Here is a 13,531-nt window from a genome sequence, read left to right as displayed (position 1 = left end):
TCGATCGAACAGCTGGTCGATCGAACAGCTAGTCGATCGAACAGCTGGTCGATCGAACAGCTAGTCGATCGAACAGCCATTCGATCGATCAGGCTGTCCGATCGATCAGGACCAAGTCCAACCGATCGACCAGGCCCACTCGATCGAGTGGCCTGTTCGACTGGGCCAGCCCAATTTCACTATTTTGTCCGATTTTAATCCAATTTCGCCCGATTTCACGCAAATCGATACCGTTTAACGCATAGTAATCTATCACTCACATAAATTGTCTGAAATCAGGACATTCTCCGGCACCGATTCCGCAAACCTAACCGAATACGCGCTGTGAGTATACTTGACCCCTTTTATCGAATTTTGGGTGTAACATACGTTCCATAAAAACCAAACTTATCAAACGAATGATTTAATTGGACTATTTATCACTTGCGAATAACTGTTTGCATAGATATACGTGATGCTAGTACATGTATGCTAGGACTTATACTCGTGACGTCCCACCAAGACTAGTATAGTACTATTTCGCCCGACGGGGTCTAGTTATGCCATCAAGAGTCGAGCATCGAGGACTTAGCTGGTAGTATCAGTTTTGTGAGTATATATGTCGTGTATTACGTTTATGCATGTGGAAATTCGCAGCACTTTTAATCTATCATACTACACATATCAAACCTGTATACTCGCCAATACTTTTGTATTGACAAAGTTTTAACGTATGTTGCAGGTTTAGCCGAAGTTTACATCAAATCAAGCTAGGAAGTCTAGAAACGCATCTAAAATCTAGGTTGTCGGATTTGAATTGTTCGAGAGGACAAGAAATCCGTGATAACTTACGTGATTGTATTGTTTGTTAGTATGGGATGACAAATGTAATAAATATTATCGCAATATAGTTGTTATGGATTCTCTTGAGCAATCTGATTCGCCTAGTGCCGCGCCCCGATGATTCCGCCATCGGTTGGGGTGTGACACGCTGTGTTGACCGAGTGAATCTGACCCATCCCAAAGTCTGAACCGAAACTTCTCTTTGACTGGTTGTTGACCCGGAACGAACCCAGACTCGAAATACCCAAGCCGAGAACCGAACTCGCGAAACTTGAAACACTGAACTGAACCCGTAACCAGAACTAAAAAAAAAAAGTAACCATCACTGATGTTGTCCGCCGTCGCCGACGAGCTCCGGCCTCCGTGTCGTTCATCGATCATCAAGACATCATTATAAATCAACAGGAATCATCATCATCATCGGTCTCAAAACAAAACAAAAAAAAAATCAAAATGAAAGAAATGGGGAGGGTTTTACCGTGAAACTCGCCGGAGAACACCGTCTCCGCCGCCGCCGTCGTCGGACCACCACGTGAAATTCGACGGACAAAGAGGCTCCACCACCACCGCCGGTCCCCTGTCGCTCCGCCGTAGACACCACAGACGGCGGCAGTAGCACCGCTGCCACCACCATCTCTCCGATCTCTTACTCTCTCTTCGTGTCTCCCTCTCTGTCTTCTCATTTCCGTCGCCGCACCACCACCGGACGGTGGTGGTGGTGCTCCGTGTTGTCAATCGAAGTAGGGGGTGTTGGCCTGCGTGTGAAGCTGTGCGGCCGGAGAAGACGACCGGCGTCTCCTCCTCCTCTTTCTTGTGGCTGTCGGATAAATCTCGAGAGGGGGAGAAGCAGCTTTTGAATGTGGGGGTTGTCTGCTAGGAGGTATCGAACGTGAGGGAGGGAACACAATATTTTATTTTGCATTTTTTTTTGTCCGTGTTTTGAATCAAGAAGGAGAGTTGTGGATAATGTTTGTAGTTGTAGTTGAGAGATGTTTAGGAAGGAAAACAAAACAAGAGATAGGGTGTCGGCTGAATCTTGCAAGAAGAAATGAGGGTTTTCTCAAAAGAAAAGCTTTTATACTAGGGTTTACTAAATGGGCTTGGGCCCTAGGCCCACAAGCCCGTTTTTTTTTGTGTGGCCCGATACATTTACGAGGCCCACTTTCGTTTTCCATAGTCCATAAAGTGTCGTGCAACAACTTTTTTTTGAGTCAAAACACCTAAAATTAGTTTGTATATCGTTTTAGATGCGTACGCGTGTCGGTCGCGTTAAATTGCGTAGTTTGTTATTTTTAAATCCGTTTCTTGGTCCATTCTTGACTACGGATAATAAAAATCAAAAACAAGGTTAAATATATCAAAATATTTCGGTTTTAAAATTAATACGCGCATCTGATGCTTCCGTTTCGTTGCCGATGCGTTCCTGTAGTCGCGTTTTTCGTTCACGTTTACGCTTTGTGTCGTTCGAAAGGATAATATTTCGCAAAACCACATTCATAAGTATAAGTTATACGTATAAACTTTGTATTTATCGGCGTAGTACGGCATCAGTTCGTTGTTGTTACGCAGTTTCTCCGCAGATTATCATTCACATCCATTAAGGTCGAATAGGCGCTCCTAGGCATTCCAATAGCCTAATTAAGTTAGTTCGTGCCTTAAAGACTATTTGTTATTGACTAAACGTTTGTTAATCTCGAAATTAGAGGCCGTTAATTACCGGTTGTCACATTCTCCCCCTGTTGCAGAAATTTCATCCTCGAAATTTAGTCGATGTTATATCCTCGAAGTTGTGTCGTTCCTAGGTAAGTCCGAATAATACCAAAGTGAATGACTGCGTAATCGAATTAAAACTTATTCAAATTACGTGGGTAAAAAGACATTCTGCATCAATAAGAACCCAACGGTTCAACTGAGTTTGTTCGAGAAATCGAGGTCAAGTGAACGAGATGTTGTGATACTATCACCAATGTGACCAAGTTTACGGGGTTCAACAAAAGAGGAATTTCGACCAATATAATTCCAAATGAGTGTTCACAATATGCAAATCAATTTTTTTTAGAAACAATCGAATTTTCTGCCAACGGAAACTTGCGTTGGTTGTTGTATGATTGAAACTTGAATCAACAAGTTCAAATAAATAGAGTCATAAAAATGATTTATCAACAATCGAACCGTTAAATGAATAAAATTAAAGTGTTGACATTACCAAGTTGCAAGGATACACCGAAACGAAATACAACCAAACCTGGTGTGTCATCGTCTTAATACATAATTGCATTAAGACTATTCAAACGATGTGTCAAACGAAAAACATAAATAATTTCCAATGAAACGGCTGATCGTGATTAGCACAAGCTACAAGTTTATACCGACACCACAAGGTGTCGTAGTGAATGAAATAATTCGATAATAGCGGTGACCGAACAAGTATCACCGTGTTTTGCATGAAACGCTCGATCATGATTAGCCCAAACTACAAGTTTATACCGACACCACAAGGTGTCGTATTGCATGAAACAATTCAATAATAGCGATGACCGAACAAGTATCACCGTGTAGGAAATCAGATGAAGGGCTCAACGAAATAAATGTGAATGTTTGTTCCAAACAAACATCATGAGATTTTCAATTGATAATGAAACAAATAAATAATGTTTTCGAGTAAAGATGAAAAGCAATGAATATCACCAAAATGTTCGTTCGATGATGAAAGATCCGTTAAGAGGCACACCGAAATATGACATGAACTTGTGTACCATTATCTTAACACACGATTGTATTAAGACTGTTTTAACATGATAATTAACAAAGCGGATTTAATATCAATAAACAACTAAATAAATAATTAAATCCGTACATGAGTTAAGCAAAGAGATTAGCGCAAGCTTCAAACTTGTGAAAACGCCACCACAAGGTGATCGTGATCAAAGAAAACGATTCAATGAAGTCGAAGACCAAACAAGCATGTTATGGTTCAAAGCAAATGAAGCGCTTGTTGGGATTATTTCGAATATGATGGCCTCAATCCATCATATGGAATTTTGAATCGAATATATATTACGAGCAAGTTCAATCAATTGAACTTGGCTGAAATAAAATCAAACAATGAATTCGTATCTCGATAAGAAAAGTTTCGACATGGTTACAACAAAAACCATGTATACCACTCGAAAGAAAATGAGTTTTCCAAGAAATCCGTTGACTCGATACCAAAGAGTCAACATTTTGCAATAATACGGGTCGTCTAGAATACAATGCGAAGATTTAGTATAGCGAAATAATATATGAGATGTTGACAAAACAACCATTCGAAGTGAAACCACATGCGTAGCAAACAATGCATGTGTAGCGTAAGAATTTGCCAAGAATGAAGCAATTAAGTGTTCATTATCATGAAATAAAGTCTTCGTGATGCAATGGCCATTAGGGGGAGTAGAAATGCAAAAATCTACTCACTAGATGCAAAAGTCGGAATTTCAATAAAAGAAAATTAAGGAACTTACCTGGAATTTCGTGTGATGACCGGTTGTTACATGACATTACCATGGAATGTCGAACATAGCGTAATCGCCATAACGAAGTAGGGGAAATGCGAAGATGTGTGACTTCTTTTGCAGCGCCAACAATTGTGAGTCTCTTTAGACTAAGCATCGATCGTTATGAAATCTTGTTTAAGCGTACCTTAGTGTGATTCGTGTCGTTTGCAGGATCACTTGCCAATTTGCCGCTTTCGATCAGTAGTTCTCCCACTGACGGGGTTAGCATCGTTGTTGTCATGCTCAATCATGTTTTCCAAAGGCCTTGCCTCGAAAGTCGTGTGTGATGTATTTCAACGTCCGCTAACGTATAGTTTAAGTTTCACGTGTATTCGCGCACTAGCGTTTCGTTCCACGTAGATTATCTGCTCGGATAATTAAAATAGCACAGACAATATAGATAATGGCGTATGCCCGAGTTGTTAGTCACGGTTTCTAAGTGAGGACCCTTAATGAGTTTCGCCATTAGTTTTCCAAAGGTCCTAAATGCGTGTTATGAAAACTCTCAAAGTCTTGCTTTATGTGTGTAATTGTTTTGTGTACTCTGTATCGACACAACATTTGTATATGTTTAAAATCAAAACAGTTGACTCATTGTTTTCGGCAACGGTTGGAAACCCATATTCAGACCTAGGCGTTCTGTATGTGTCCAAGTCTTAATAATCTAAGTTCCCAGAGGAAAGTAAGGTTAAAGCCTAGGTATCTCTACAGAAACCTAATTCGCTGAAACCAATTGCTCTGATACCAATCTGTCACACCCCGAAATATCAGAGCTGGCGTGACTGGACCGGTATCTTCATTGCACAGCGGAAGCAAAAAGCTAAGACTTCTAAACAATGAACGCCCGCAAAGTACTCGAAATCTCGTGGGTTCTCCTATTCCAACCGTTCCGTAGTTTTGAAAAATGCAGCCTGAGAAAGAACATGCGAAAAAGTCAACATAAAGTTGAGCGAGTTCATAGTTTGTTTTGAAAAGATTTAAAATAAATCTTTTTGTGTACCGGTTTAAAAGCTGTGGAGAAAATTTAGTAAAATCAGAGTTTCTTGGCATGTTATATGAAAACTGTGGGTCTAGCCCACAAGAGTATTCGTGCATTGCACGAGAGAGAATGGGCCGAGCCCAAAAGAATATTTGTAAGCAGGACCAACACGTCCTCTTACTTGTACATAAGTTGAAAACATTTTCAAAGTTTGTAAATACATGTATTACGAGTTTGCGTCAAATGAATATTAAAAACATTTGAAAGTTATAGTGTTGTAAGTTGGTATGTAAAGCGTCTATGAACATGTTGATCATTAATGTTTCGCGAGGACATTAATATATGCGACGACATAGGAGGTACTCAACCCGCGTAGGCAATTTAAGTGTCGAACTCTCGACGCTGGACACAACAGCACTCTAAGTGGTCACCCATGGACCGTGAGTGGGGCTCGCCCGTACCCATTAGATCTAACCTTTGTTCCTTGGTCCTCAAAAGGATTAATGGCACCTCAGTTACAGCCTATGCTCACATGATCTAAGAGTTCATTCCATAACTTAATCATACCTAAGTTTGACATGTATTTCCCCCCGAAAGTTGTTAACCGAAACGTTGAAAGAAAAGGGGGACATGGTCTCACTGAGTTGTCTCGTTTTTCGTACGCAGGCCAACCCAGTCCCGTTGTTGTAACTAGGACATTCTCGTCACTAGTCATGAAAATCAAGCATGTTTTGTAAAACCGATATGTTTAGTATAAATCGTTTGTAAACCATTCAAGTTCGTTGAAAATCATTTGCAACATGGTTTATAAATATGTGTTTTCGTTCATCGAAATAGTGTTTTCTTTTGCAAAAACTTGCATGTCTTTCCACCCCCGAAAACATTTATAAAAATGTAAAACAGTAAAAAGTGGGGGTTATGAACTCACCTGTATATTCCTGTGCATAGCTAGCTAAATGTGATTCCGTAGTGTCATCCCACGAATGTGAACTCGCTAGCGTGCAACTAAAGCATTCCTAATCAAGGAATAATTATAAGTTTTCTAATAAAACAACGTAGCTAAACTACGTGTCCGAGCTCTACCGAGTCGTTAATAACACGACTCTACGAAGGTGTTGTTATCTTGACTTAGAATAACCATTCTATGGTTAGTTGATCCCGTTTATAATCGGGATAAAACTAATTTTCGAAAACAACTTAGTTTTCGAGTGTTTTAGAATATACATTTATATGTATAAATATAAATATACTTACGAAGTCATGTTAGTCGTCGCGAATAGAAAGCGTAGGTGAATAGCGGTTCGTGTCGTTGTAGTTTTCATAAGATGGAAATAAAAGTGTGTGTATATATATATATATACACACATATATTTTAAGTCGTGAGTTTAAAATATAAACTCCAAATTCAGTCGTTTGAACTAAATATAAAAACTATATTTAGTTCGTAAGAAAGTTTAATGTCGACATTTAAAATAAATGTAAGCGATTAAATTGATTTTATGATCTACACGAAGTAACGTCGTTTGAAATAAATATAAAACAATTATATTAATAAATATAAACGGCATCTGAGATAAATATAAACAATTATATTCATTTTATAAAAAAAATATACGAGCAACCACGCTTAGAGTAAATATAAACGATTATGTTTGTTAGTAATCCGTCTTATATGTTATATAACGCCGCTAAAATAAATATACTTCTATATTTATTTTTATAAGAAAACTAGAGTTTCCATTGGTGTCGTTTTTAAGATATAATAACGGTTTGTAATTCGGGTTTTTAACGAAAATTGGGCAGAGTTTCCTCTGTTTTTGGAACAACCCGACAACTAACGTGTCGATATATTTTATCAAAATTCAACAATAATCAACGCAATGTAATCAAAATGTAGTTTTCGCCAAGATATCAAAACCTAAACTAGTAAGTAATCAAGTCGGGTCGAGCTCGGTCGCGTATAACTATCAAAAATCTAAACTAACGTATATTAACTCGCCACTTCTAGTTTGTTACCGGTTCTTCGAGTTGACCGCTGTTGACCCGAGTTGACTCGGGTTTGACCGAGTCGACTCGCTGTGTTGACCGAGTGAATCTGACCCATCCCAAAGTCTGAACCGAAACTTCTCTTTGACTGGTTGTTGACCCGGAACGAACCCAGACTCGAAATACCCAAGCCGAGAACCGAACTCGCGAAACTTGAAACACTGAACTGAACCCGTAACCAGAACTAAAAAAAAAAAAGTAACCATCACTGATGTTGTCCGCCGTCGCCGACGAGCTCCGGCCGCCGTGTCGTTCATTGATCATCAAGACATCATTATAAATCAACAGGAATCATCATCATCATCGGTCTCAAAACAAAACAAAAAAAAATCAAAATGAAAGAAATGGGGAGGGTTTTACCGTGAAACTCGCCGGAGAACACCGTCTCCGCCGCCGCCATCGTCGGACCACCACGTGAAATTCGACGGACAAAGAGGCTCCACCACCACCGCCGGTCCCCTGTCGCTCCGCCGTAGACACCACAGACGGCGGCAGTAGCACCGCTGCCACCACCATCTCTCCGATCTCTTACTCTCTCTTCGTGTCTCCCTCTCTGTCTTCTCATTTTCGTCGCCGCACCACCACCGGACGGTGGTGGTGGTGCTCCGTGTTGTCAATCGAAGTAGGGGGTGTTGGCCTGCGTGTGAAGCTGTGCGGCCGGAGAAGACGACCGGCGTCTCCTCCTCCTCTTTCTTGTGGCTGTCGGATAAATCTCGAGAGGGGGAGAAGCAGCTTTTGAATGTGGGGGTTGTCTGCTGGGAGGTATCGAACGTGAGGGAGGGAACACAATATTTTATTTTGCATTTTTTTTTTGTCCGTGTTTTGAATCAAGAAGGAGAGTTGTGGATAATGTTTGTAGTTGTAGTTGAGAGATGTTTAGGAAGGAAAACAAAACAAGAGATAGGGTGTCGGCTGAATCTTGCAAGAAGAAATGAGGGTTTTCTCAAAAGAAAAGCTTTTATACTAGGGTTTACTAAATGGGCTTGGGCCCTAGGCCCACAAGCCCGTTTTTTTTTTGTGTGGCCCGATACATTTACGAGGCCCACTTTCGTTTTCCATAGTCCATAAAGTGTCGTGCAACAACTTTTTTTTGAGTCAAAACACCTAAAATTAGTTTGTATATCGTTTTAGATGCGTACGCGCGTCGGTCGCGTTAAATTGCGTAGTTTGTTATTTTTAAATCCGTTTCTTGGTCCATTCTTGACTACGGATAATAAAAATCAAAAACAAGGTTAAATATATCAAAATATTTCGGTTTTAAAATTAATACGCGCATCTGATGCTTCCGTTTCGTTGCCGGTGCATTCCTGTAGTCGCGTTTTTCGTTCACGTTTACGCTTTGTGTCGTTCGAAAGGATAATATTTCGCAAAACCACATTCATAAGTATAAGTTATACGTATAAACTTTGTATTTATCGGCGTAGTACGGCATCAGTTCGTTGTTGTTACGCAGTTTCTCCGCAGATTATCATTCACATCCATTAAGGTCGAATAGGCGCTCCTAGGCATTCCAATAGCCTAATTAAGTTAGTTCGTGCCTTAAAGACTATTTGTTATTGACTAAACGTTTGTTAATCTCGAAATTAGAGGCCGTTAATTACCGGTTGTCACAAATTTATCTAGCATTCGGGTACTACAAGCTGATTTACATGTAAAATTACATCTATTCATCATTCCTATAATTTTCATATTCATAACATAAATTTCACAAAGTGGGTTTATAGAGGCTTTCTTTCAATTAACCAAAATCAAGCATGATTTCTACTCTAGGGAGTATTCTTATCATCTATACAACACAAATCATAACAAGATTTCATGATGGGGTCGAAACCCTAATTCTACAATCTATCAAATCCAGAAATTCGACTTACCACTTGATTGGGTACGGGTAAATGATCGAAATTCTACCACATGCAACTGATAAACATCGATTTTCCCTTGTCAATTTGGTGAATTTGGTGAGAACAAGGGTGAGCCCTTGTTTTTTTTGTTCCTGGTCGATCCACACACGTACAGTGTGTGGGTTTTGTGGTTTTCTCCTAATTAACCCTCACTAATTTAATATTTACATATTACCCCCTCATGTCTTGTTACATTTGTAACTATTAACCTTAAAATCCCCTTTTAGTATCATATTACCATTCACCCTTAATCATATTATGTTTATTATTATTTATCATGTTTTTTTCATTTTTGGGGTGTTACATGAATATCACAATCATAATCGTTGAGAACTTCCATCCAGCGTCTCTGTCTCATATTTAATTCTTTTTGCCCAAATATATATCTTAAACTCTTATGATCGGTGAAGACAACAAATTTATTTCCATATAAATAGTGTCTCCAAATCTTAAGGGCAAAAACTATGGCTCCTAACTCTAGATCATGGGTTGTGTAATTCTCTTCATGTTTCTTAAGTTGTCTATAGGCATAAGCTATAACCTTTTGATGTTGCATCAACACACATCCATAACCTAATTTAGACGCATCACAATAGACTATAAAGTCTTCAGTTGCTTCTGGTAGTGCGAGTATGGGTGCGTTGGTTAACCTTTGCTTAAGAATGTTAAAAGCTTCTTCCTGTTTTGGTCCCCATTCAAACTTAACTGATTTACAGGTCAGTTTGGTCAAAGGAATGGATATATTAGAAAAAACGCGGATAAACCATCTATAATATCCTGCCAGTCCAAGAAAACTTCGTACTTCCGTTGGTGATTCAGGGACTTTCCACTTAGTAATTGCCTCGATCTTTGTGGGATCCACATAAATTCCTTCATGATTAACCAGATGTCCAAGGAATTGCACTTCTTGTAACCAGAATTCAGATTTTGAGAATTTAACATAAAGCTTCTTTTTTCTCAACAATGTGAGGAGTGTATGCAGATGCGCTGCATGTTCCCCTTTATTCTTAGAGTAAATTAGAGTATCATCTATAAAAACAATTATGAATTTATCCAAGTATGGTTTACATATCCTGTTCATCATGTCCATAAATGCGGCTGGGGCATTGGTTAAACCGAATGGCATGACGGTAAATTCATAATGACCGTACCTAGTTCTGAAAGCAGTTTTAGAAATATCCTCTTCCTGTACCTTCAGTTGATGATATCCGGAACGTAAATCGATCTTAGGAAAGAATCGAGCTCCTTGAATTTGATCAAACAGATCATCGATTCTCGGTAATGGGTACCGATTCTTAATCGTGACCTTGTTCAGATCTCGATAATCAATGCATATACGCATCGATCCATCTTTCTTCTTAACGACCGACACCGGTGCTCCCCATGGTGATGAGCTTGGTTGTATAAAACCTTTGTCAAGAAGTTCGTCCAATTGTTTCTTCACTTCCTGCATTTTCATTGGTGCTAATCGATATGGTGCTTTGGCAATCGGCGCCGTCCCTGGTATTAGGTGAATTCTAAATTCAACCTCTCTATCAGGCGGTAATCTAAGTAACAATTCTGGAAAAACGTCTGGGAATTTAGATATCACAGGAATATCTTTTAATTCTTTTCCTTTAGTATTAATGATTACAGAAATCATATATACTACTCCTCCTTTCCTTTCATAACTTGCAGCTTTCATCACAGAGATGAATTTTGTCGATCGGGTTGGCTTATCTCCTTTGATTGTGATCTTTTCACCACTTGGTGTACTTAATTGTACTGACTTTTGATCACATAAAATACTGGCACGATTGGCTACCAACCAATCCATTTCTAATACAACATCGAATCCGGCCAGATTCGTTGGGTAAAGGTTAGCAAAGAAACGATGATTTAGGATTTCTATTCTTGCTTCCTGCAAGATTTCACTTATCTTAACAGATTCTCCGTTTGCTGTCTCTACTAGACAATCTTGTTGGAGTTTGACTAAGGGTTGGTCAAGAAGTTTGTAGAAAGAAGTATTGACAAAACTTTGGTTTGCACCAGAGTCAAACAATACTTTGGCAAATATGTCATTAACCAAGAACGTACCGGCAATCACATCTGGAATTATCTTGTCTTCCTGACGTGACCGTGTCGTCCCGATCAGTCAAAAACCCAATTAACCTAGGTAGCTAGGGTAAGTCGGGTATCGTATCCACGAAGAGCATGTGGTCAGTATCGCACGACCTGTTCGATTAGTTAGACTATTTACAAAAAATGTACTATGTGATTATGAAGTTTGCTAATTTTTATAAGTGTATTTGATTTTGAAAAGAAATCGGAGTGAACCGACAAATTGATATTACTACTTATTAACTAAAATTTCAAAACTTAATTGATTAGTTAAAAATACTATATGATAAAACGAATCACGCCCGGGTTTCAGATTAATAAGTATCTAGAGTTATTTAACATGAATGGTTTGATTATTTTATGAACACCAATGATTTCTTAAGTTTGTTAATTTGAAATCCTAATCTTAGACATCAACAATCGTCTATCATACGCAACCATTGCAAGATAACCATCACAATATGAGACAATAATAAGCTTTATTAATCAAGAACAAAAGCCAAACCCTAGCATAAATCACAACTTAATGGTAGCAATCATCTCTCAACGTCAATGTTGCAAGAAAACTTAACAACTTCTAGTTCAAATCAATACCAACAAATGATTCACACGATTTCAATCAAAGATTAACAAATGTTTGTATCAAACCGAAACATGAAAAAACAAACCCTAGAAACTTACAATCTTTCAGCCGGGGATGATCTTGGGGAAATTAGCCACTCATGGTTTATGATTGATCTTCAAGACGTGATGGAATGTGATAATGGATGGATTGAATCTTCAGGAATCTCCCTAAATCTCCTAGCAAAACCCCCCAATTCGTATATGTTTCAAGACTCACATGAATGATACTTTTCCTTAGTCAAAAAGGGCATTTTTACGATTTTGTACCTGATGAGGGACGCATTATGTGTCCCTGCTCTGAAATCCACACTTTCATGTGCCCTCTATTGTGTCCCAAATGAAGTAACTTGCGTTCTCATCCCATATTTTCTCCTTTCTTCTCAAAACCACTCTTGATTACTTCCATATGCTTCCATGTGCTTCCCATTTCTCAGTTAGCTACCGAAATGCAGTTTTTAAGCTCTGGTAGGCTCCTAAATGCATCATTTCCTTGTTACCTTCATTCCAAAGCTCGTAAAGCTTCCAAAATACACCTTAAACCTATCAAGGCCTACAAAATACAAACCATCTCAAAGTAGGGTATTCTAAACCTCAATTTCACACAAGTTGATATAATTAAACACATTAAGCTTTGGAAATATACCAACCCATCACATCCCCACACTTATCATTTGCTTGCCCTCAAGCAAATCTGTTTTTCACTTTCACGTGAGTCGAACAAGAAACACATGCCCCATTCCCGAGATTAATGTTAAGGTCTGATGTAATACCCGGTTCAAACTTTTTACAATTTTCATCATATTTAGCAATAAATGATTAATCATATAAAAATGGTTATCCAAGATTAACCCGCCCTTGAAACTCACAAATCATACATATCCCTCAAAATGTTCACTCCACTCGGTTTACAAATTGGCTAATTTTAATGATGTATTAGCACCTTTTTAAAGTAATCACTCAAAACCGAATAGAACACGTACCCGCATAGGCTTGTAACTCAATCATTCTCCACCACCGAACACGAATACTAAGCACAAGTCAAAAGGTCTTTGAAGCGTTGTAATGGGGCTAGGAGAAGGGTAGGAAATAGGATGTTTTAAAGTGGCGAAGGTGATGAAAAATTCGATTTTTATTACAAACAACTATGCTAAACAAAACTAACTTTAAACATCAACTTCGAGGCAACGATTTTCGCCTTTTATTCAACAACTAAAACACATATTTTTTGTATTTTCTCAACGATTTTTCTCTTCTTTTTTTTTTCTTTTTTTTCGCAAATAAATAAATAAATCACAACTATACGAACATATACCCCTACAATCGAATTTTCATCACACGGGCTTAAAAAGAAAAGGTTTACGGTTATGGGCTAATTGGGTTGGTCAAACGAAAGGTTTAGGCTCAAAGTGGGCGACTAGGGGATTTATTTGGGTAAGGATAGATAAACGGTTTTAAAGGAAAAGGTTCACCTAATGCCTTAATCATTCTTGTGCTTGTATTCGGTCTATGGTCTCAAACGTATC

The 13,531-nt window shown here is 38.7% G+C and overlaps 1 protein-coding gene across 1 annotated transcript; it reads right to left on the bottom strand.

The window, feature by feature from the left end:
• Positions 1-4,988: 4,988 nt before the first annotated feature.
• Positions 4,989-7,747, bottom strand: LOC110887661. Its single transcript, XM_022135239.2, has 4 exons — positions 7,354-7,747; positions 6,266-6,353; positions 5,133-5,269; positions 4,989-4,997 (listed from the first exon to the last, which is right to left on the bottom strand). Exons 1-4 carry the CDS (start codon positions 7,645-7,647, stop codon positions 4,989-4,991), a joined length of 528 nt encoding a protein of 175 aa, XP_021990931.1. The 5' UTR covers positions 7,648-7,747.
• Positions 7,748-13,531: the final 5,784 nt, after the last annotated feature.

Source organism: Helianthus annuus, chromosome 8, assembly GCF_002127325.2.
Source record: "Helianthus annuus cultivar XRQ/B chromosome 8, HanXRQr2.0-SUNRISE, whole genome shotgun sequence".
NCBI classification, from domain to species: Eukaryota; Viridiplantae; Streptophyta; class Magnoliopsida; order Asterales; family Asteraceae; genus Helianthus; species Helianthus annuus.
The sequence above is the reverse complement of the archived record's forward strand: the minus strand, read 5'-3'. Positions and strand labels throughout refer to the sequence as shown.

What these genes read in the sequence shown, in the direction of transcription:
- LOC110887661 (XM_022135239.2), bottom strand. Translation starts at nt 7,647, where the DNA reads ATGATCAATGAACGACACGGCGGCCGGAGCTCGTCGGCGACGGCGGAC. An exon ending in GCGGTCAACTCGAAGAACCG is followed by an intron (nt 6,354 to 7,353) that starts GTAACAAACTAG and finishes TTCCTTGATTAG; the next exon opens with GAATGCTTTAGTTGCACGCT. An exon ending in CTATGCACAGGAATATACAG is followed by an intron (nt 5,270 to 6,265) that starts GTGAGTTCATAA and finishes GTTCTTTCTCAG; the next exon opens with GCTGCATTTTTCAAAACTAC.